The following is a 22,929-nucleotide window of genomic DNA, read 5'->3' on the forward strand; positions in this document are numbered from 1 at the left end:
TTACCACTGGTGTGTACGGTTGGGTGTGCGTAAAAATACTGGAATATTCTCACTGGCATCCGACTGGGCGATTTTAAAAGCGACTTCCGCTTATAAAAGCATGGCAACATTTTTTGGTGAGGTAAGACCAGTGTCATCTCGCGCTTACGACGAAGCAGATGATGATGACGACTTGCAAGGTATCACGTAAGTTGTACAGACCATATTAGTTTTCGTCAAATATTGGCACTGTCGGTACCAAAATTTTATGACATCCTTGTAAGTTATAAACTTAATCATGTATCAAAGACAACTGCAGGAGAGCTTCCATTAACAGACTAAAAAAAATTTGTCATTATCTTTCGTAATTGTAAATTCATTTAGGATACCCAGATTCTGTAGAAATATTTGTTATTAGGGACTATCTATCTATCTATCTATCTATCTATTGCCAGACGCCTCAATCCCGTTTGGGGTGGCCACAAACAAATCGCCTCCAAGTCGCCCTGTCCCCCACCATTTCACTGCCCTGCTCCCAACTCACACCCCCCTCTCTCATATACCTTTCCACCCCATCCCTCCATCTCATCCTCGGCTTCCCCCTCCCTCTTCCCCCCTCCACCTCACTCACATACACTCTCTTCGTCAGTCTCTCACCCTCCATCCTCTCCACATGGCCAAACCACCTCAATGTGTTCCTCATAACGCTTCCTATCACATCCACATCCACACCACAACGCCCCTTTATATCCTCATTCGTCAGCCTGTCTCTCCACGTGACTCCACAGGCTCCTCTTAAATAACTCATTTCCACTGCTCTCACTCTTGACTTTTGTCCTTCCAACAATGTCCAAGCTTCACTTCCGTACGTTAGAGTTGGTATCACAATACAGTACTGTCATGTAGTAACTTTTTCACTTCCATGCTTACTTCCCTGTTTCTTATCACTGCTTTCAAGGAACCAGCAACCTTTCTTCCCTGCTGTACCCTTTCAAGCACTTCACCCTCCAAACCTCCATCCTTACTCATCACACTACCCAAATACTTAAACGTACTCACATTTTCCAATTCCTCACCATCCAACCTCGCTGTACATTCACTAACTTCACCTCTCTCAAAGACCATCACTTTACTCTTCTCTACATTCACCTTTAGGTTCCCTTTCTTACACACTCTCCCAAACTCATCCACCAAGCCTTGCAGCTCCCCTTCGTCTTCACTCAACAACACAGTATCATCTGCAAACAACAGTACAGGGAGTTTCCAAACACAATCCTATCTCACCAGGGCCACTCCAACATCCACTACCCAACCTTGTACCTCTTTTATTACCCCATCCATGTACAGATTGAACAACCATGGAGACATGACACATCCCTGTTTCAAACCAACTTTCAAAGAGAAAAATTCACTTAGTTCACCATCCACACGCACTGCAGCCTTCGTACCATCGTACATACTCTTCACAGCATTCAACAACTTCCCATCTACTCCATATATTCTTAACACTTTCCACAATCCTTGTCTATCCACCCTGTCATATGCTTTCTCCAAATCCATGAAAGCCGCATACAACTTCTTTCCCTTCTCTAGAAACTTTTCCACTAAAGATCTAAGAATGAATATCTGATCTACACAACTTCTTCCCTTCCTAAAGCCTCCCTGTTCTTCTCCAACTAATTTCTCTGTTCTTTCTCTAACTCTGTCTATAAGTATCCTACCATACACTTTTCCTATTATACTAAGAAGACAAATGCCCCTATGATTACCACACACTTCTTTTTCCCCTTTTCCTTTGTACAAGGGAATAATTATACCTGACTTCCAATCCTCCGGGACTCTAACTTCCTCCCAGGCCAATCTGCACATCTTCCACATCCATTCTACTACTATCTCTCCCCCATGCTTCAGCATTTCACCACACACTCCATCAATATTAGGGACTGTATAAGGAATTCATGACACTCAAATTCTGCAAAAATAACATGTTATTCAAGAGCACAAAGTTAGATTTGTTGCCATCAGTGGTGGCATCCTACAGTGGCCAGTGGGTCAGTTTCTATCTGAAACTTACTCATGCCCAAATCAATCAGGTTAGTTACAAATTTTCTTTATTATTCCAGTATCAGTATATGTACTGCTGAAACAAGTACCAGTACTAGTGAGGTTAAATTAAATTAGGTTTGGTTGAATAAGGTTAGGGTAGGTTGTGTTAGGTTGTGTCATTAACATACGTTGGTGGGGATAAATGGTTACCGGTACCGTAGTGACGGATTGATATTGGAGCCGAATTAGCCAAAAATTTCAACATAGGGAGTGGCTGCTTGCCATGGTTTGTATGTAAAACTGATGGTTTTATAGTTTATATGTTCAAAATATCAAATTTTTGCTGCCTTTTAGAGCTGTCACCATGAAAATTTCTTTGTTTATTTGTACCATATTTTTCCGTAGCACGGGCCGAACAGGGTAGTACCGTACTCCCAAGGGGAATGGGAATGCTGGTGATAGGGAGAGCTGGAGCTCCTGTTTCACTAGCTATCTAACCATCCCCCTTTGCTGACCTTTTCGGTGTGACAGTAACATGGAGAGTAGACCAGCATACTCTCCCAAACATTTCCTCTAACTATCTATGCACTACACCACATGCACTTACATTTCACACAACGTATCCCACTACGTTACAGGGGTTGGCGCCAGCAAGGGTATGCGGCCAGAAAACTTTGCCTTCGCTACCTATTGGCGGACTTCTGGGGGGAAGCGTGGCGGGGGTTCCGCCGGCATAGATCCTGGGTCCAGGGCGAGATGGGGCTTGGGCCTTTGCTAGAGGGTACAGGGCATTGCGGTTCCCAGGCTGCCGCTACCGCCCAATAGAGAGGGGCCCGAACCTGGGAGTAGCGCCCCAGGAGGCTGCCCTATCAGTGGGTGTATAATGGCGGGATAGTTACAGTGCCAAGGCGTGCTTGGAGGGTGTCCCTGCAGCTGTTCTGGGAGGGTGCCCCGAGGCCACTACCACGGCCACTGGTAAGCTGGTGGGCTATGGGTTCCCAGATCCATTGCCTGGATCTGGGACTGTGCAGTGAGTGGGACCTATGCTATGTCTGTCCCTCTTTATTAATACTGAAGATGACAAAACAAAATAAGTTTCAAAGCAAGCCTGAGGACAGTAAATCACCCATGGGGATGAGGGTGGGTTCATGGAATGTGGGAAGTTTGAGGGGAAGAGCGGGGGAAGTCGTTGAGGCATTCAGTAGGAGGTGGGTGGATGTGGCGTGTTTGCAGGAAGTCCGGTACAGGGGTGGATCAGCCAAAAAGATTGTTGGGAAGGACTGTTGCTATAAGTTGTTTTGGCAGGGGGGGACAGATGGATATGGAGGTGTTGGTGTGATGGTTGTGGAGAAATGGGTGGAATATGTTATGAATGTTTTGAGAGTAAGCGATAGGATATTGGTAGTGAAAATTCTGTTGGGAAGAAAGATAGCTGCAATTATATCGGCATATGCTCCACAGGCAGGATTGGATGAAGCAGAGAAAGATAGATTTTGGGATGATTTAATATGTGTAGTGGGTGGTATGCAGGATGATGAGATAGTGATTTTGGGAGGGGACTTAAATGGTCATGTAGGTGAAGCAGCACAAGGTTATGAAGGAGTGCATGGGGGATGTGCATATGGTCTAAGGAATGCAGAAGGGGAAAAGATACTCGAGTTTGGGGAGGCAACGGACATGATTGTGTGCAACACATATTTTAGGAAAAGAGACAGTAGGTTAATTACGTATGAGTCAGGGGGAAATAGCAGTCAGATAGATTATTTTCTGGTTAGGAGGGCCGATATGAGGTTAGTGAGGGATGTTAAAGTTATAGGAAGTGAGGAGTGTGTGCAGCAGCACAAACTATTGATTTGTGATATGGTGCTTATAGAACAAGTGATGAAAAAGAGGACTTATGTACCTAGGAGGAAAATATGGAAGCTGAAAAACCAAGTAGTAAGGGATGCCTTCTATAGCGAGTTGAGGAGAGTGGTGGCTGTAGACAGAGGCGTTAATGAATAGTACAGAGCCCTCAAGAACAATTTCTTTATAGAGTTACTGATGTAACATGCGGTTGGACAAGAGGACCACCAAGACATAAAGTAACTTGGTGGTGGGATGAGGGTGTAGAAGCTGCAGTTAAGGAGAAAAGAAGGCTTTTCTGGGAATGGAAGAAGGGTGGTAGCAAAGAGGAATTTTTGGCTGCCAAGCGTAGGGCTAGAAGAGAGGTATACAGGGCAAAGTCTGAGTCACAGAGACTATTACTTGATAACCTAAATCATGGGGAAAGGAAAAATATGATATTTAGGGTGGCAGGTCAAGTGAAGAGGGATAATTGGGATATTATAGGTGAGCAGTGTGTGAAAAATGATGAAGGAAGGGTAGTGGTGAACAGTGAGGATATTAAAGATGCATGGAGAGAGCATTATAACCGGTTGTTGAATGAGGAGTTTGACTGGGACAGGGAAGGTTTGGAGCCAGCAGATCCAGTGTCTGGCCCTTGGCCTTTGATTGATACTGCTACTGTGAGTGAGGCAATAGGCAGGATGAGGGTGGGGAAGGCAGCAGGTGTGGCTGGGTTGACTGCCGAAATGTTGAAGGCCTCAGGCGATATAGGGGTGAGTTTAGTCACTGACCTGATAAATAGGATTATTTATGAGTGTGTTGTCCCAGATGATTGCTGAAGAGTGTAATTGTAAATGTGTACGGTATAAAGGGAAGGGTGATGCCCTGGAAAGAGGAAATTATAGAGGTATAAAGCTTTTAGATCATATAATGAAGGTAATGGAGAGAGTTTTAGAAGGTATGATTAGTGAAAGAGTGAATATTGATGAGATACAGTTTGGGTTTATGCCAGGTAGGGGGACCACTGATGCTATATTCATTGTTTGACAGCTTCAGGAAAAATATATTGGTAGGAGAAGGGATCTTTATTTTGTTTTTGTTGATTTGGAAAAGGCCTTTGACAGAGTCCCTAGAGAGGTGGTGAAGTGGGCAATGAGAAAGCTTGGCTTGGAGGAGTGGCTGGTTAGGGTGGTTATGGCTATGTATGTGGGTGCTCACACCCAGGTAAGAGTGAATGGAGATTTGAGTGATGAGTTTTCTGTGAATGTTGGTGTGCACCAGGGGTCAGTCTTGAGTCCCATGTTGTTTATCGTGGTACTTGAAGCCCTTTCACGTGACTTTAGAAACGGACTCCCATGGGAGTTGCTGTAGGTTATGCTGATGATTTGTTGATTGCAGAGAACGAAAGGGTGGCGGAGGAAAGGTTTAGGAAGTGGAGAGATGGTATGGGGCAAAAGGGTTTAAGGGTAAATGCAGATAAAACAAAAGTGATGATATCTAGGGTTGGTGGCAGTACTGTCAAAGACGAGGGAGAGTGGCCATGTGCAGTTTGCCACAAGGGCATGGGAAGTAATTCCATATTGTGCGGTGTGCGTGATAAATGGGTGCATAAGAGATGTAGTGGTATCAGAGGTAGACTGCGAGATAATGCTGATTTTATGTGTATGGCGTGTCGGGGTGAGCAGGTGGAGATTGTCAGACGTGAAAGGATTGAACTTGCTGGTGAATCTCTTGAGTGTGTGGAAGAGTTTTGTTATTTGGGAGACATGTTGTGTGCTGGAGGTGGGGCTGGAGCTAGCTCTGTGGCTAGGGTGAGAAGTGGTTGGAAAAAGTTCAGGGAGCTCTTGCCTCTCCTGACATTGAGAGGACTCTCCCTACGTGCTAAGGGGTCTTTGTATGCAGCATGTGTTAAGGAGTGTACCGGTAATGCTGTATGGTAGTGAGACTTGGGCATTGAAGGAGGAGGATATTCGCCGGCTCAGACGTACAGAAATGACAATGATTAGGTGGATGTGCAGTGTGTCCCTGCGTCCAAGGCCTGGAGGGGCTGGGTTTACGATGGAAGAGTTGAGAGGTAGGATGGGACTGGAGTGTATTGGTGTTGTGATGAGGAGAGGTAGATTGAGATGGTTTGGACATGTGGAGAGGATGGGGGATGATAATTGGGTGAGGAAGGTGAGAAGTGTTAATATTGGGGGTGGGGTTATGAGGGGTAGACCGAGAAAGACATGGGACGAGGTCATTAAGTGTGACCTCAGGGTTAAGGGACTGAACAGGGAGGCTGCAATGGATCGTGCAGCGTGGAGAGCCGCCATTAGGTGACCAAGGCTGACACATGCAAGCATGTTGGAGCCTTTAAAAAACAAAAAACGAAGAACGAATTTCTGTCATATCCTCATCCACCCCACAGTGCCCTTTCACTTCTTCATTTGTTAGTCTGTCCCTCCACTTAACTCCACAGACTGTACTTCTCTCAGATAACTCATTTCCACTGCTCTCACTCTTGACTTGAGTCCTTCCAGCAAGGTCCAGGTTTCACTTCAATATGTTAAGGTTGGTATCACAGTACCGTACTGTCATGCAACAATTTTTGTTTACATCCATGTTCACCTTGCTGTTGCTTATCACTGCTTTCAGAGAACCAGCAACCTTTCTTCCCTGTTGTACCCTTTCAAGCACTCCACCCTCTGAACTTCCATCCTTACTCACCCCACTACCCAAGTACTTTTATGCACTCACATTTTCCATTTCCTTCTGATCCAGCCTCACTGTACTGTACATCTAGTGGCTTCATTTCTCTTGAAGACCATAACTTTACTCTTTCCCACATTTATCTTTAGTTTCCGTTTCTTACACACTCTTCCAAACTCACTCACCAAGCCTTGGGTTTCCCCTTTGTCTTCACTTAACAATACAGTGTCATCTGCAAACAACAGTACTGGGAGTTTCCAAACACTGCCCTTTCTCGTTAGGGTAGCTCCAACATCCACTGCCCCTACCTTGTATGTCTTTTATAACCCAATCTATATACTGTACAGACTGAACAGCCATGGAGACATGACACATACCTGTTTCAGTCCAACTTTCAGACAGAAAAATTCACTCACTTCACTATCTGCAGACACTGCAGCCTTAGCCCCCTCATACAGACTCTTCATGGCATTCAACAGCTTGCCATTTAATCTATATACAGTATTTTTAATACTTTCCACATTCCTTGTCCATCCACCCTGTCGTATGCCGGTGCTTTCTCCAATTCCACCCAGGTCACATATAACTTTCCCTTCTCTAGAAACTTTGTGGCTAAAGACATAAGAATGAATATTTGATCCATGCAACCTTTTCCCTTCCTAAATCCTCCCTGTTCTTCCCCAACTAAATCCTCTGTTATTTCCCTTACTCTATCAATAAGTATCCCACCATATACTTTTCCTATTACGCTAAGATGACAAATGCCCCTATGATTACCACACACTTCTTTTTCCCCATTTTCTTTGTACAGGGGAATATGTACACCTGACTTTCAATCCTCTGGGACTCAACCTTCCTCCCAGGTCAATCTGCACGTCTCCATATCCATTCTACTTCTATCTCTCCCCCATGCTTTAGCATTTCACCACACACTTCGTCAGTTCCTGTGGCTTTCCCCATATTGACTTTCTTCCTACTTCCACTACTTCCATCCTACTCATTTCTTCCTCTCTTCTCGCCTCCCACCTTCTCCCAGACATTTATACTTGCATGACTTTCGCTTTGGATGTTGAACAATTCCTTAAAGTTGTTAATTTTATGCATACGGTAGGAGCTCTCCTGTTGCTGGTTCCTTGAAAGCAGTGATAAGAAACAGGGAAGTGAGCATGGAAGTGAAAAAGTTACTACATGACAGTATTGTGATACCAGCTCTAACGTATGGAAGTGAAGCTTGGACGTTGTTGGAAAGGCACAAGTCAAGAGTGAGAGCAGTGGAAATGAGTTATTTAAGAGGAGTCTGTGGAGTCATATGGAGAGACAGGCTGACAAATGAGGATATAAAGGAGCGTTGTGGTGTGGATGTGGATGTGATAGGAAGCGTTAGGAGGAATACACTGAAGTGGTTTGGCCATGTGGAGAGGATGGAGGGTGAAAGACTAACGTAGAGAATGTATGTGAGTGAGGTGGAGGGGGGGAGAGGGAGGGGGAGGCTGAGGATGAGATGGAGGGATGGGGTGGAGAGGTATATGAGAGAGGGGAGTGTGAGTTGGGAGCAGGGCAGTGAAATGGCGGGGGACAGGGCGACGTGGAGGCGATTTGTTTGTGGCCACCCCGAACGGGATTGAGGCGTCTGGCAATAGATAGATAGATAGATAGCTCTCTTGCATTTTCACTGGTATCTGTAAGCACTGTTGCTATTATAATAAATTCTGAGTGTGCACCCATGGTCATGAAGAGAGAGAGGGCTGCATTGCACCATCCCTTATCACTGCAGATTGGTCGTGGAGTACCAATAATTCTCAATAAATTTGTGCTAGTGACAAAGTAAATTTTTCTTGAATTACCATATTGATTTTATAATCATGGCATCTATCATCCACTTACTTAATACAGTATAGTGCTGCCTACTTCTTTTTTCACCTTAATCATTCTTTTTCTGTGTGTGCCCTCCTCTCTTCCAGTTTCTCCCATCTTTCCTCTCACTTTTTATTACTTATCTCTCCATTTCAGGTCACTTTAGCTTGAGTGATGAGCCAAATGGTCTCCTGTAAGCCAGGAAACCATTTACAACGCTGGGTGGTAGCCATATAACCGACCCATATGTGTTCCCTATCAACAAGTGGGTTGGTGGAGGGTTAGGCTAGTGCCCTTCCCTGTAACACAATGAACTCAAAGACAAATGGCCACCCATTTGTGGGACTATGGCATCTGGCTGTAGATAAATAATCACATAATGTACAGTATACGAGTATACCATAGAGATTATTGTAAAACTTTGTCAGACGAGCATGAAGATTGCAACTGTCGTTTTACAAATGCCACTGAACATGCAAGATATGGCAAGTGCATTAGATTGAATGAGCAAGAGACGGGAAATAATATCTAGCTACCTATATAGATAACTAGTGTTACCCATGAGTTCTATTGGTGAGTTCTGTTGGTAATGTCACGATCTTCAGGAAAGTAATTTTAGTACAGTATGCAACACAGATAGCTCTTTCTGGTTATTGTAGACTACCAAAAGTGTAGAAAAAAAATAGTCTCCATCTGCCTGTATTTCCTACTGCCTATGATCTCCAGTCATTCATACATAGTGTGCCCAGGCATCTCAAAATAACTGGATCTTGAATTTGGCTCTCTGTTATCTTGTTTTTGCTTTTCTTGGAGGGAGCAACCTTGTGAGCTCCTGACCTTTGGTTCCTTCTTTCTTGCATTAGGGAAAAAAAAAAAAAAAATTAAGGAAGTCACTGCTTCACCCATGGCAGCCTGTAACTGGCTGGATGCATTCATAACCGATGATCTCACTGATGGGATGTGTCGTTGCATCAAGCATGCAGATCTATAGGAAATCTAATGATCCAGCCTGACTTAACCTATCTAAACCTAACAATCTAACTGGGGGACTATGCCCCCAGGCAAATACTGTATACGGTATATATATATATATATATATATATATATATATATATATATATATATACTGTAGTATATTGTATATAGCTATACAGTACAGTCACCGCTGGCATAACATGGGAATATTGTACCCCTAGCTCCTGCTTTATGAAAATTCTGTGTTATACGGCCATATGGTTACATGTTAAAAGGTTTTATGGTAGCCAAGCCAGCCTCAAGATCACCTTTTGGGGCAATTTTCAGTTTTTTTTTTTTCCAGGACATTTACCTGCCTAAGAAAGTCTTCATTACCGGTGCATACAAACACTAGAGGATTCCCCGCTTTGAATGGAAGAGGTTGTGGGTTTGATGGGGGGAGGTGGAGTGGAGTTCTGTGGCCAAAAAAAAAGAGCAAAGATCACACAGAGCACGTGTGCAGCCAGACCAAGAGGAGAGTGTAGCCCCAACTGGGGCAGAAATGCTCAGTGGATCATGATGACACCCTGCACAGACATGAGATGGCCATACATCATTGTCTGATGTAACCCGTGCAGTGACTGTCACTGGCCGCGTTATGTCTGTTCCCAACGTGTTATATCCCTATTTTTCCATGTTACGACTGTTTGAACCATAAATTGGGGCCTCTGGCTGCGTTATCTCTATCGTCGCAGTGTAGTACCACTTAAACAATATGGCCAGCTTCCTCTACCCGTGTTATGTTTATCATTTTCACAATGTGAACATTTTTTGGCCTCAAATTTTGCCTTCTGTGTTATGTGAGTTTCGCACACTAGGATTGTGCCTTGTGTGAGTGATGACTGTTTATACTGTATACATATACATATACATATACAGTACATATATATATATATATATATATATATATATATATATAAAATGTATATATATATATATGTATAATGTATATATATATATATATATATATATATATATATATATATATATATATATATATATATATATAGGCTATATATGTATATATATACCATATATATAATGTATATATTTATACCTGATATATATATATATATATATATATATATATATATATATATATATATATATATATATATATATATATATATATATATATATATATATATATATATATATATATATATATATATATATATATATATATATTTTTCATTCATTCATTGCCAGACGCCATGTATCCCAAATGGGGTGGCCAAGGGCTTAGAGTTAATTGTTTTACAGGGAGGGGCACTAATCCTCCACCAACCCCACTTGACACGTAGGGATGCCAACAGCATCTGGTGTTCCCAGGCGGTCACCCATCCAAGTATATATATATATATATATATATATATATATATATATATTTTATCCGAGGAAGAAGGAACCAAAGGTCATGAGCCCTCAGTAACAGCTCCCCCCAAGAGAAAAAGAATATTCAATAGAGAGCCAAATTCAAGATCCGATCATTTTGAGATGCCTGGACACACTGCGTTTGAAAGACTGGAGATTATATATATATATATATATATATATATATATATATATATATATATAGGCTATATACATATATACTATATATATATATATATATATATATATATATATATATATATATATATATATATATATATAATGTATGTATATATATATATTGTATGTATATATATATATATATATATATATATATATATATATATATATATATATATATATATATATATATATATATATATATATATATAATGTATGTATATATATATATATATATATATATATATATATATATATATATATATATATATATATATATATATATATATATATATATATATATATATATATATATATATATATATATATATATATATATATATATATATATATATATATATATATATATATATATATATATATATATATATATATATATATATATATATATATATATATATATATATATATATATATATATATATATATATATATATATATATATATATATATATATATATATATATATATATATATATGGTATATGGTATATATGTAAACACATTGCAATGAAATAGAGATGTCAGGCCAGTGTACTGAATTATTCTAACTGCATTGCAATTTCACAGGTATGATGTGAGGATAGAATTGACCAAAGGAGGGAACAACTTATCAAAGGCTGAAGCACTTCTCATATCATATGGAGCATTGGCTACAGGTATGAGTTAACTGTATGGCGTGGATGGTAGTGTAAGTATTTTTGGTAAGTATTTTAGCTATGTTAAGTACCACTATGTGTATAATTTTTATTCATATGCACCATTACTGTGTTTGTGTCAGTAGATACATGCAGGCTGGTAGTCTACATACTAGTAATTTTGTTGAATATTAAGTTAGGAGATGAGTCCCATACACTTGTCATAATTCCTCTCTTTATAGCCACATTTTTGTGAGGCTATTTTAGACCAGTCAAGACTGGTCTAAGTTTTATGGACCTACTAGATGCTTGCTGAAATGAATTTTAGACCAATACCATCTTTAAAACTACTCCTGTTGGTTGGAGCATTTGAATGAGTGGAGCTATGAAGGAGTCAGCTGAGTTATGTAGCCAAACAGAAAGAATAAGATGATATATCAGATTTAAAAATACCATTACTATTGTCATACACAGTAGCAGTTTCCGACTTTCTGCATCATATAAAAGAAAGAATGTGACAGCTTGCAAGTGTGTCCCCATCAGAATCATGATAATGGGTTCTCATGATACCATGAAGTGAAATAAATGTGCAGGTTACCTTTCAGTGAAAACAGAGCAAATAGGCTAACCAGAGGCAAGGGTTGCAGTACGGTACTCATCCTCAAGGAATTATTAATGGAAAATTATTGTAAGTGCTACAATTACCGTATAATAATTCATAGAGATTCACAAACCTTACTTTTCTCTCCAGATGTAATTATCTCACAAATTCAGCCATAACTGATTAATTTTTTCAATTCAGGTTTAAACAAATATCCATTTTAAGTAGCATCTACATTTATATCATCGTCCCATGTCAGTGTTGGCTGCTGCATGTGCAGCCTTTTGTGTGCGGGACTGGGTAAACCCTGTCCAGATTCTGGGACAGGACTGCTCTGAACCAGTCCTGACTGGTCAACTTTTTCTGAAACTATCTCACCAGAACAGCCATGGGACTAGCCAGAACTGGTCGACCAGTCTGAAAGCCTCACAAAAATGCAACTTACGTATTCATCTAACCAGTTTGATTCCTTCTCAGTTCTTTATCATCATATACTACTCCTGTACGTCACTTTTTCTTTCAACAGTCACATTACTCAGATAATTGTTTGTCATCTTTACTGTATGCCTTTCATTACTAAGCACTTGTATAAGAATCTTGAACCCCATGCTAATCTGATTATTTACAGTATTGACTTGTGGCACCTTTGCTGTTGCCAGGGTATATACTGTACAGTATACATATACAGTAACCCCTCCAATATCCGGATCAATAGAGCCATCGGTAGGTTCGGATATTGGTTTCGTCCGGATATTGGGCCCCAGCTTATGGACTTGTACTTACGGACCCTAACTCAGAGAAAGACCTATACAACTCCCTCCGGACATGCATAGCACCTATTTAACACCCAAATCACACCAATAAGGCACATAAATGACTGAAATAAATGCAATAGAAACATAAAATGTGGGTTTAGAAGTATGTTCATACATTAATAAACATTCTGGTACTTATGGACTCTAACCGAACCTAACCTAACCGAACCTAACCGAACTCTGAAAAACACATTCCTACTGCACATGCATGAGGTAAGTTTAGTATGGAAAGAAGTACAGTATGACACTTTCTGGTAAGTATAGTATGGGAAAAAATACAATATGAAACATTCTGGTAAATATAGTATGGAAAATAGTACAACATGAAACATTCTGGCTACTTACAGCAAGTCCCTGGCCACCTCGATGAATAACCGCCTCCTCTCGGACTCTGACAGTAAGAACGATTTCCTGAAGCACTTGCACTACACTCTTCCTGAAGTCTTGCACTGAACTTAGTCACTAACACACAGAAGTCCGTTCTTTTCACAGTGTTCACTTTAGTACAAATAATGTTCCATTAAATTTAAGTGTTGCACATTAACTTTTCCCAAGTTTTTTTAAGTTTCCAAAGCCAAAACAAAGAAGGTTAGTTACGTTAAATTTCTTTTCTACTTAGTCTTTTCTCCCAACTTGAAAACCTTAACACAACACACCGTTTTTTTCACTGCACAACACTCAAAATTCCCGTGTGGTCTAGTGGAGAAGTTCTTGCTGTTTATTCACTGTCAGAGCCCGAGAGTATCACTGGTAGGCGTCCAAGGGGTGCATCGGTGGGTAGTGGTGATGGCGTACCGACTACAGAAGACTCTGAAGACAGCCGCAAACTCACATCGAACGGTGACTCCACTGTAGCTGATGTGCTGGGCTGTGGCTCGGAGCATGAGGGCCTGTCTTGGGGAGGCAACGGAGTGGAACCAGGGCTTGGCACAGCGGGGGTCACGGGCCTGAAAAAACTGTCAATCGTTGACTGACGCAAGGACCGACGATTCTGGCGATTGATGATGCGCTGCCGGAAAGCACGCACTTCCTCCACGAGTCCCAAGGGCCCCATCTCCCTGTCGCAGTCCGGGTGTTCCAGGTAGTCTAGGACGAACTCTAGATGTTCCCGGAGTGCGCTCAGCATGGGGATGGCTGGAGTAGTGTCCTGCTGGGCGGAGTCTGCATCATCATCGCCTTCGTCGTCGGAATCTTCAAGTTCGGGACTGACACCAGCAACCGAAGACGCGATCTCGATATCAGACAACGTCTGATACCCAGGATCGCCCTCGTCGTCGTCCAACCACTCACGAACATCGTCCACATCAACATCATCGCCGTGCGTACGTAGCCGTGCATGGAAGTCATTCATGTCAAACCCTAGGAAATCGTACTCCACATCTGTTCCGAGAAGCAGACGAGACCAACCATTTTCAAGAGTTTTCACAGGGACTTCCTTCCATGCACTAGCCCAGTTGTACAGCGCAGACTTGATGTTGTAGCGGCGAAGGTTTTCCAAAGTCCGCTTGCCTCGAGTGTCACGTCCTTCCCTGCGCTCGTCCTCGTCCTCGAGAACAACCATCACCTCGTCCAGGAACTTCCGACGGTACAGGCGCTTTGTTGCCACGATCACTCCTTGGTCCATTGGTTGAATGAGAGCAGTCGTATTAGGTGGCAGAAACATGCACCTAATACGGCCATTCTCAGCAACCAAGTCCTTGTCGCACGGGTGGGCAGGTGCATTGTCGAGGAGAAGGAGAGCCTTTACCTGGTCGCGAGGAATTCCCAGTGTCTTCGTCTGGTAATGTATGACCTTCTTGACGAAGTGATGGTGAAACCAGTCTTTGAAAATCACAGCTGTGAACCATGCTTTCAAAGAATGGTACCATACGACAGGAAGGACATCCATCACCCCACGAAGGCACCGAGGCTGCTTTGCACGGCCAACAATAACGGGCTTAAGCCGGTGCATGCCGTTAGCATTGGCACAACACAAAGCAGATATCCGTTCCTTAGAAAGCTTGCGGCCAGGTACACGCTTCTCCGTCTCATCGGCCAGAGTGTTCGTTGGCACCGAGCGATAGAATAGGCCAGTTTCGTCAGCGTTATAGACTTGACCGAGAGTGAGGCCCTCCCTGTCGATCAAGCCTTTCACCTTGTGCCGAAACTCGTCCACTCCATCCTCGTTAGCGTCCAATGCTTCGCCATGTGCTTTACGGTTAGTAAGGCCATGTCGTAACTTGAACGCGAAGAGCCAACCCTCGGATGCCTTGAAGTCAAGGGCGTCGTGAAGCCTTGCAAACTTCTCAGCAGCAGCCTTCAGCTCCGTTCCACGTACCATCACACCAGCAGCACGTTGTTGTCGATACCAAATCAACGTGGAGCGGTCGATCTCTGCATACTTGGGGGTAAACATAACTTTCCTCTCCATGTTGCGTTTGCTTCTCGACGAGAAGTCAGCCATGTACTGCATGAGCTTGTCTTGGGAACGCTTGATATCGAACAAAGTCGACCGGGCCAGGTTGAACTCGCGGAGAATGCGAGAGGAAGACCAACCCGCATCAACCTTCTCCAGTATCTCCCGTTTCTTCTCCAGAGTCAACACCACTCTCTTCCTTTTCTCAGGAGGCGGGGCCATCATCACACACACTAAGAGTAGGGCAGAGAGCAGCATGAGGCCTTGCAGCAAGTACGGCACCACCACAAAAGCGAGCACGTGGGCAGCCATGGCGAACAGCGTAAGTCTTGTCGCGGTGAGAGACAGACAGGAAGTGGGGAGGATGCAGCGGCGCTCTATCGGACGTCGGAGGAATGACGAACCAAAACAATGCTCTCACGCGGCGCGCGCGGCAAGTTCAAATTACGGACGGCAAAAAATCGATTTTTTTTTCCAATTTTTTTGGATTTTCGGACCATTTTGGGAATGTTTGATCCCAGGATGATAAGGTTCGGTTAGTGGGGATGTTCGGTTATTGGGCGTCTGGATATTAGAGTGATTACTGTATTATTTCCTTTTCATGGCATTGAGTAACCAGATACAGGCTTATCTACCACCTTTTGAGTCCCTGAACAATTTTTACCCTCCACCTGACAGAGACAGAGGAGGGTGTTGTTATCACTGAGATCAATAGATGTCTGTCTGTAAAGTTGGGTGGCAGGGCAGCTGGTAGGGCATAGAGATATTGTTTTCAGGCCAGAACTCAGATGGTATTCTCTGTAGAGTCATGAAATTTCACATCGTTATGTGTCTTATAGTAAACTGGTGCCTTTTGATAGGTAGAATGCTGTGTCTTAAGTGTTTGTTTGTTTGTTTGTTTTTTTGAAAATAATGACAAGTAAAAAAAAAATCCAGAGATTTCAATGTGACCTGCACAAGGCATCTGAAGGGCCCAGGTTATCTGTCCTCAAGGCGTTTGCCTTACGCCCACCATTTAAAGAGAAGATTGGAGGGGGGGGATGAAGGCCTTTATGTACTTGGTTAGGTGTGCAGGGGGATGGGGGGGTGGGTAAGTGCTTGGTCAGGTGGAGGGTTGCAACAGTGTTGCAATGCTTATATTTTTTCCACCTTATCTACCATATTATTACACACCACAGTATATTGTGGCAAAATGGCAACTTTATCGAGCCACAGACTTAGTATTTTACTTCAAGATAGGCATGTTTGATTGTTGTTCCCTGACACTCAGTATGAGTGTGTGCGTCTGTGCATGCTCATCCCGCATGCTTTATTGCAGAATTTTGTGAGAGAGTGGTGGCTGGAGATGGTAGTGAAGAGGCAGGTCAAGTGTATGTGGAGATAGAGAAACCTGTAGAAGGTGTGGACACCGGTGACTTCCATGCCCGCCCCCCGACACCGTCCCGCATATTGGTCACTGCTGGTGCTCTGGCTGTCTGTTGCACCAGTGAGGATGTTGTGCCACCAGTAGCCCTTCAGTTTGTCAGGAAGGTATGTACAGGCATGTCTTGTATGATGACCCATGGATGTGTTCTTGTGTGTTACAGCATGGTTGAAAAAGCATGAACTTATTTCCAGGCTGGGTTAAGAGAAATTGTTATTATTTGAATTTCTAATCTCCCGTAGGACTCGCCAATCACTAGCATGTCCTATAAATGCCTCTACCAATACCATCACAATGTTTCTGAATGAGACAGCCTGAGCATATGAGGCACTGAGTGGAATAACCTCTCATGCGCCAAACATAAGAAATGGAAAAAAACGATGTTAAAGTTTGTTTACTTTCAAAATGCCATATCTTTTCAACCGATAAAGATATTCTGGTGAATTTTTTTTTTCAAATGTTGCTGAAAACATCTGCTTGCATGTTAGAGTATGTAAATGAATGGCATTTTGAAAGAACAGTACATTAACAGTGTCTTTCTCCTCTTGCCTGACAACAGTGAACTGCATTTTTCCAGTGCGAGGGTAAACACAGCAACTGATGTTCATTGGCTGAATTTCTATGTCTCAGGCACTCTCACTGGCTACCAGGTGCGTGACGGTACACATCGAGCTGTATGATTGGCCAGCAACTCAGCTTATGGTGGCCTGTGGCAGTCGAGTGGTTATTACTAGCATTCTGGGACTTCCCCCACATGGAGCTGACAATAGATGCGTGTCTTAATGTGAACAGATAAGAAAAATTGACCTTAACACCAGTGGAATAACTGAGCCTGATGTTGGTTTCCAAGGTTCAGGACCTTGGGAAGACAATGCAAAGCAACAACAATTTTCTAACCGGATTATTCAGGCAAAAATGGACCTAATGTCCACCAAGCAGAGTATAAACACCTTCGTGTGCAGTGTGGCCAGTCAGTACCTTCTATAAAATGAGATTTACACCCTTATTGGGGGCATTTTTTCACATAATTCATTTTTGTACTAGTAGAAGAGAGTTTGGAGAATACGTTGGTGTACTTAACTCCAAAATGGCTGCTGTGGTGGACAAGAGGTTATTCCACACAGCGCCTCATGCATTATGGATGGTGGGTGTTAGTGCCAAAGTGGTGACCTGTGAAGCTGTGTGGCACACTGGAGGACAGCTGAACCTTAGTTTTTTTTTTTTTTTTTTTTTTTTTTTTTTTTTTAACGCTGTCCCCTTTTTTTGACAAGGGCTAAGGCATTGCCCCTGGGTAGAGGACTTTGTTTTGGGAGCATGTAGAACTTGATGACTGGATGCCCTTCCTAATGTCTTCCAGTGACCCCATGGGTGGACTCGAACCTCCGACCCTTCAGTCAGAGTGCTCTAACCCACTGAGCCACGGCTATTAAATTTATGTTCAGAGTTGGATATGGTATATAATAAATGATACTGTAAATTTGCAGAAACTAGCAAATGTGATCTTTATGTAAGAATGGAACATTAACCTGTGGATTGCAAGCCACAGCTCAGGCTGGGTAGTGTCACATTGCGAGCCACAGCTCAGGCTGTGCTGGCCGTGTATCACCGCTGACAACTCCACTTCTATGCAAACTCACGCATGGCGCCATGCAAAGACGGGGAGAGAGGGATTTTTTTTCTTTTCACTAGATGATGCCCTGAATCTTCGAGTTTATTATAAGCAATAATAAAATAAAATTTTTGTTTTTGTGTTTTCATTTTTTCACTACACCCCTACGTATACTTACGCATGGCCCCATGCAAAGACGGAGAGAGATTATTATTATTGTTATTTTTTTTTTTTTCACCAGATGATACCCTGGATGTTTATTTTCAAGTTTATAATAAACAAAAACTAAAAAAGTAGCTTTTTTTTCCTCATTTTTTGCACACCATGGGGTGGGATAAAAAAAGGTAATTGTGCAATCCACGGGTTAACAGGCAGCTTACTGTACTTTACTCTTGGCCTATTACTACAAAGGAATAGCTCCCCCAACAGCAAGTAGTAAGGAGAGCTAAGTGCAGTATCCTGCAATATTTTCTGTTGTCTAGATTCCTTTAGCCTCTTAACTACTAGGATCCCTCCAAAGTTAAATAGATTTTTGTAGGAGTAGGAAGAATGTGATTAAAAAGGTCATAATACTGAAGAAGGTAATGAAGGTACTTCTTACCTCTTACATTATGATGGGTCTCTCCTAGGTTGAATGAATATTGTCATGTGTTAGCATGACTGAATAAGAAATACATAATCGTGTTGAAGTATTGAAGGAGTTAATTAAGGTTCCTTTTAACTTCCTTCACTGTGAGAGATTTCTTACAAGATATGTGAAAATTTTTATTGGTAGCAAAAAATAATAAAGAAAGCATAACCACACTGATAGGATATAAGTAAATACTTCCTAGTCCCTTTACTACAAGGAGTCTGTAAGTTTTTTCTCAACCGGAAGAAGTTGAAGTGGTTTCTCATAAACGTTTTCTAGTACTCTTTGTAGGATCCACCAGGTTTACTTTACTGATGCACTTACATTTTGTTCACATTCTTGGCGATCTTCATGGTCTTTGTCGTAGTGCCTGACATCTCAGTGGCCAGCGATGGAGTGTGGCAGAACCACTTGATTTTCAGACTGCCCTTGTAGGTTTTCGGTCCTTTCTGTGTCTCTGTCTGAAGTTTTCTTAGGGTAGATTCTGTTGCTGATGTTGTAAATGGGCAGTGTTCTTCACTTTTTTTTAAAGCTATAAGTAGTAGCATTCCTTGATTCTGACCTAGCACCAGCTCTTTGTTTCGTGTTTGAAGGCTCCAGTATGCTTGCCTGTGTTGGCCTTGGTCACCTAATGGCTGCTTTCCATGCTGCTCAGTCTTTGGCAGCCTCCCTGTTCAGTCCCTTAACCCTGACATCACACTTAATGACCTCATCCCAGGCCTTTTTTGGTCAACCCCTCGCAACCCCACCCCCAATATTAATGCTTCTCACTTTTTGCACCCAATCATCATCCCCTATCCTTTCCACATGCCCACACCACCTCAATCTACCCCTCCTCATTGCAACACCAATACATTCCAGACCCATCGTACTGCTCAACTCTTCCGTCGTAAACCTAGCCCCCCCAGGTGTTTTACTCAGGGACGCATTGCACATCATTTTCATTTCTGTACATTTGAGCCTGCGAATATCCACTTCTGTTACTGCCCAAGTCTTACTACCATACAGCATTACACTCCTAACACACACACACACCACAAAGCCAGCCAGGAGACAAGACGTGTGTGCTCGGCAATCCGCAGGCCCTGTCTCCCCCCTTAGTATTTTTTAGTCAGCCTAAACCCCACTGACTGGGCTAATGTATGGCCCGGCCTGCACTATAGGTGCAGGAAATCTTTAAACAACAACAACAACAACTCCTAACACATGCTTCATACAAAGATCCCATAGCATGTAGAGAGAGCCGTCTCAATGTCAGGAGAGGCTACACCTCCCAGAACTTCTTCCAGCCACTTCTCACCCAAGCCACAGAGCTAGCTCCAGCCCCACCTCCAGCATAAAACATGTCTCTGAAATAACAAAACTCTTCCACAGACTCAAGAGACTCACCAACATGTTCAATCCTTTCAAGCCTGACAATCTCCACCTGCTATCCCCGACACCCTGCACACATAAAATCAGCATTATCTCGCAGTCTACCTCTAATACCACTACATCTCTTATGCACCCACTTATCACAGACACTGCACAAGATTCAGTTACTTCCCATGCCCATGTGGCAAATTGCACATGGCCACTTTCCCTCTTCTTTGACAGTACTGCCACCAACCCTAGATATCATCACTTTTATCTGCATTTACTCTTAAGCCCTTGTGCCCCATACCATCTCTCCACTTCCTAAATCTTTCCTCTGCCTCCCTTTCATTCTCTGCCATCACCACCAAGTCATCAGCATACAACATTTCCCACAGGAGTCCATTTCTGAAGTCACGTGAGAGGGCTTCAGGTACCATGACAAACAACAAGGGGCTCAAGACTGACCCCTGGTGCACACCAACATTCACAGAAAACTCATCACTCAAATCTCCAATCGTTCTTACCTGGGTGCGAGCACCCACATACATGGCCATAACCACCCTAACCAGCCACTCCTTCATCCCAAGCTTTCTCATTGCACACTTCACCACCTCTCTAGGGACTTTGTCAAAGGCCTTCTCGAAATCAGTAAAAACAAAGTATAGTTCCCTTTTCTTTCCTACATATTTTTCCAGAAGCTGTTGAACAATGAATATAGCATCAGTGGTCCCCCTGCATGGCATAAACCCAAACTGCATCTCATCAATATTCTCTCTTTCTCCAGTCATACCTTCTAGAACTCTCTCCATTACCCTCATTATCTGATCTAAAAGCTTTATACCTCTTTAATTTCCTCATTCCAGGGCACCACCCTTCCCCATGTACACATTTACATTTACACTCTTCAGCCAGTCATCTGGGACAACAGACTCATATCTAATTTTATTTATCAGGTCATTGACTAACCTCACTCCTGTATTTCCTAGGACCTTCAACATTTTAGCAGTCAACCCAGACACACCTGCTACCATTCCCACCTGCATCCTGCCTGTTGCCTCACTCACCACCTGCCTATTGCCTCACCCAGCACCAGCTGTCTTCCTTATATAGTGAAAGTCCTCCAGTCCGACCACCAATAATCCAAAAATCCCAATACTCCGAATTTTTCAAGGCGAAAATTGTTGATTTTTTCTGGTCTTTCTTCGAATTTCTCTGGGCTTTAACATAGGATTTATCTGGCTTGGACTTGCTCTTGGACTTAGATGTACCTGCCTGGAACTATTCAGCTAACTTCTATGCATTATTGGTGTCTAAAACAATAACCCATATAATTTTCAGTGTTTATTTAATGGTCATTTACATATTTCTGGTGTTTTCAAAGGTCCCTCCCAATAGTTAAAAAAAAAAATGGTCTGAATGACCCTCAGTACCCTGCCATTCAGACTGCAGGATTTTGCAGTATTTGTCAGTGCCCATGAGAGTTTTGCATCTAAATTCTGTCCACTGATGTGCTGATGGCTTCACCTTTCTCATAGCATCCGTCACAACAGTACCAGTAGTTGAGCATATGGTGGGATAAGGTTTGGCACACCTATCTTCTGATTGGTAAGCAAGTGTGTTCACTGTATGCTTGTTTAACTATCCAAATTGAATTCATACAGTACATTATGCATGACAACATTCCATGCATGCATGGGTTAGCCATTTTTTCACCTGATGGCTGCTTTCCAAGTTGTGCACCATTCTGGTAGAGTCTGCCAACCCTGAGGATGCTTTTTAGGACCTTAGCCCATATTTTTCTTGATTTGTCAGCCAGGACTGTCCCTACCATTTCCAAGTGTGTTATGTGCTTCAGTCAGTTACTGTCACATGCACCATCTCCACGTGTCCAAATTACTGATACTTCAGCCTTCCCATGTGCATCACTATACTAACCCTCTCACTGCCCAAGCCTCCTCTGAAATCTTCACATGATGTTTTGTTCATAATTTTGGCATTACATATATACTTTCCATTCTCATTTCATTAAGTTAATTTCTGCAAACATCTCATCACATATACAACATCGCTCTGTGCACACATAGATCATTAAGTTTCCCCCTCATAGTTGAAGGCTGCTTTTCTCTTATTAATGTTGAAATATAAATGGTGGTAGCCAGTCTCATGGGGCAACACAGGATTAGATGATAATGAATGAATGATGAAGTATACTGTAGACCATATATGGTAATTTATGTTTTAATATAGAAATTAATATGCCTTCCTGTAATAATACACAATTAATGATATTTCATACAGGTCATTCCAGTATATTACTATGCACTTTCCTGTATTAGTAATGGATTAAATAATTTTCCTGGTAGATTCATAAATACTGGAATGTACAGTAATTGTGTGTTGAACTGAGATTGCTAGGAGCTCCTGTGAGCTGAGAATGAGAACTGTAACTTGTTGCATCCATGAGAATTTATTGTAA

The 22,929-nt window shown here is 42.3% G+C and overlaps 1 protein-coding gene across 2 annotated transcripts in view; it reads left to right on the forward strand.

Moving 5' to 3' along the window:
* The window catches only part of LOC145403539 (proteasome assembly chaperone 1-like), a 79,392-nt gene that overhangs the window by 50,905 nt on the left and 5,558 nt on the right, over window positions 1-22,929 (forward strand). Inside the window, exons 1-3 of one of the 2 annotated variants that reach the window (XM_080275210.1) lie at window positions 59-186; window positions 11,556-11,644; window positions 16,753-16,964. In XM_080275210.1, coding sequence (XP_080131336.1) covers window positions 101-186; window positions 11,556-11,644; window positions 16,753-16,964 — 387 coding nt within the window. In that variant the 5' untranslated portion in view covers window positions 59-100. Of the gene's footprint in view, window positions 1-58; window positions 187-11,555; window positions 11,645-16,752; window positions 16,965-22,929 lie in introns of those variants that run through there. The other variant, XM_080275211.1, reaches the window with a different exon arrangement.

Source organism: Coenobita brevimanus, chromosome 61 (assembly GCF_032717465.1).
Source record: "Coenobita brevimanus isolate Jiangsu-jjx chromosome 61, ASM3271746v2, whole genome shotgun sequence".
Classification (NCBI taxonomy): domain Eukaryota; kingdom Metazoa; phylum Arthropoda; class Malacostraca; order Decapoda; family Coenobitidae; genus Coenobita; species Coenobita brevimanus.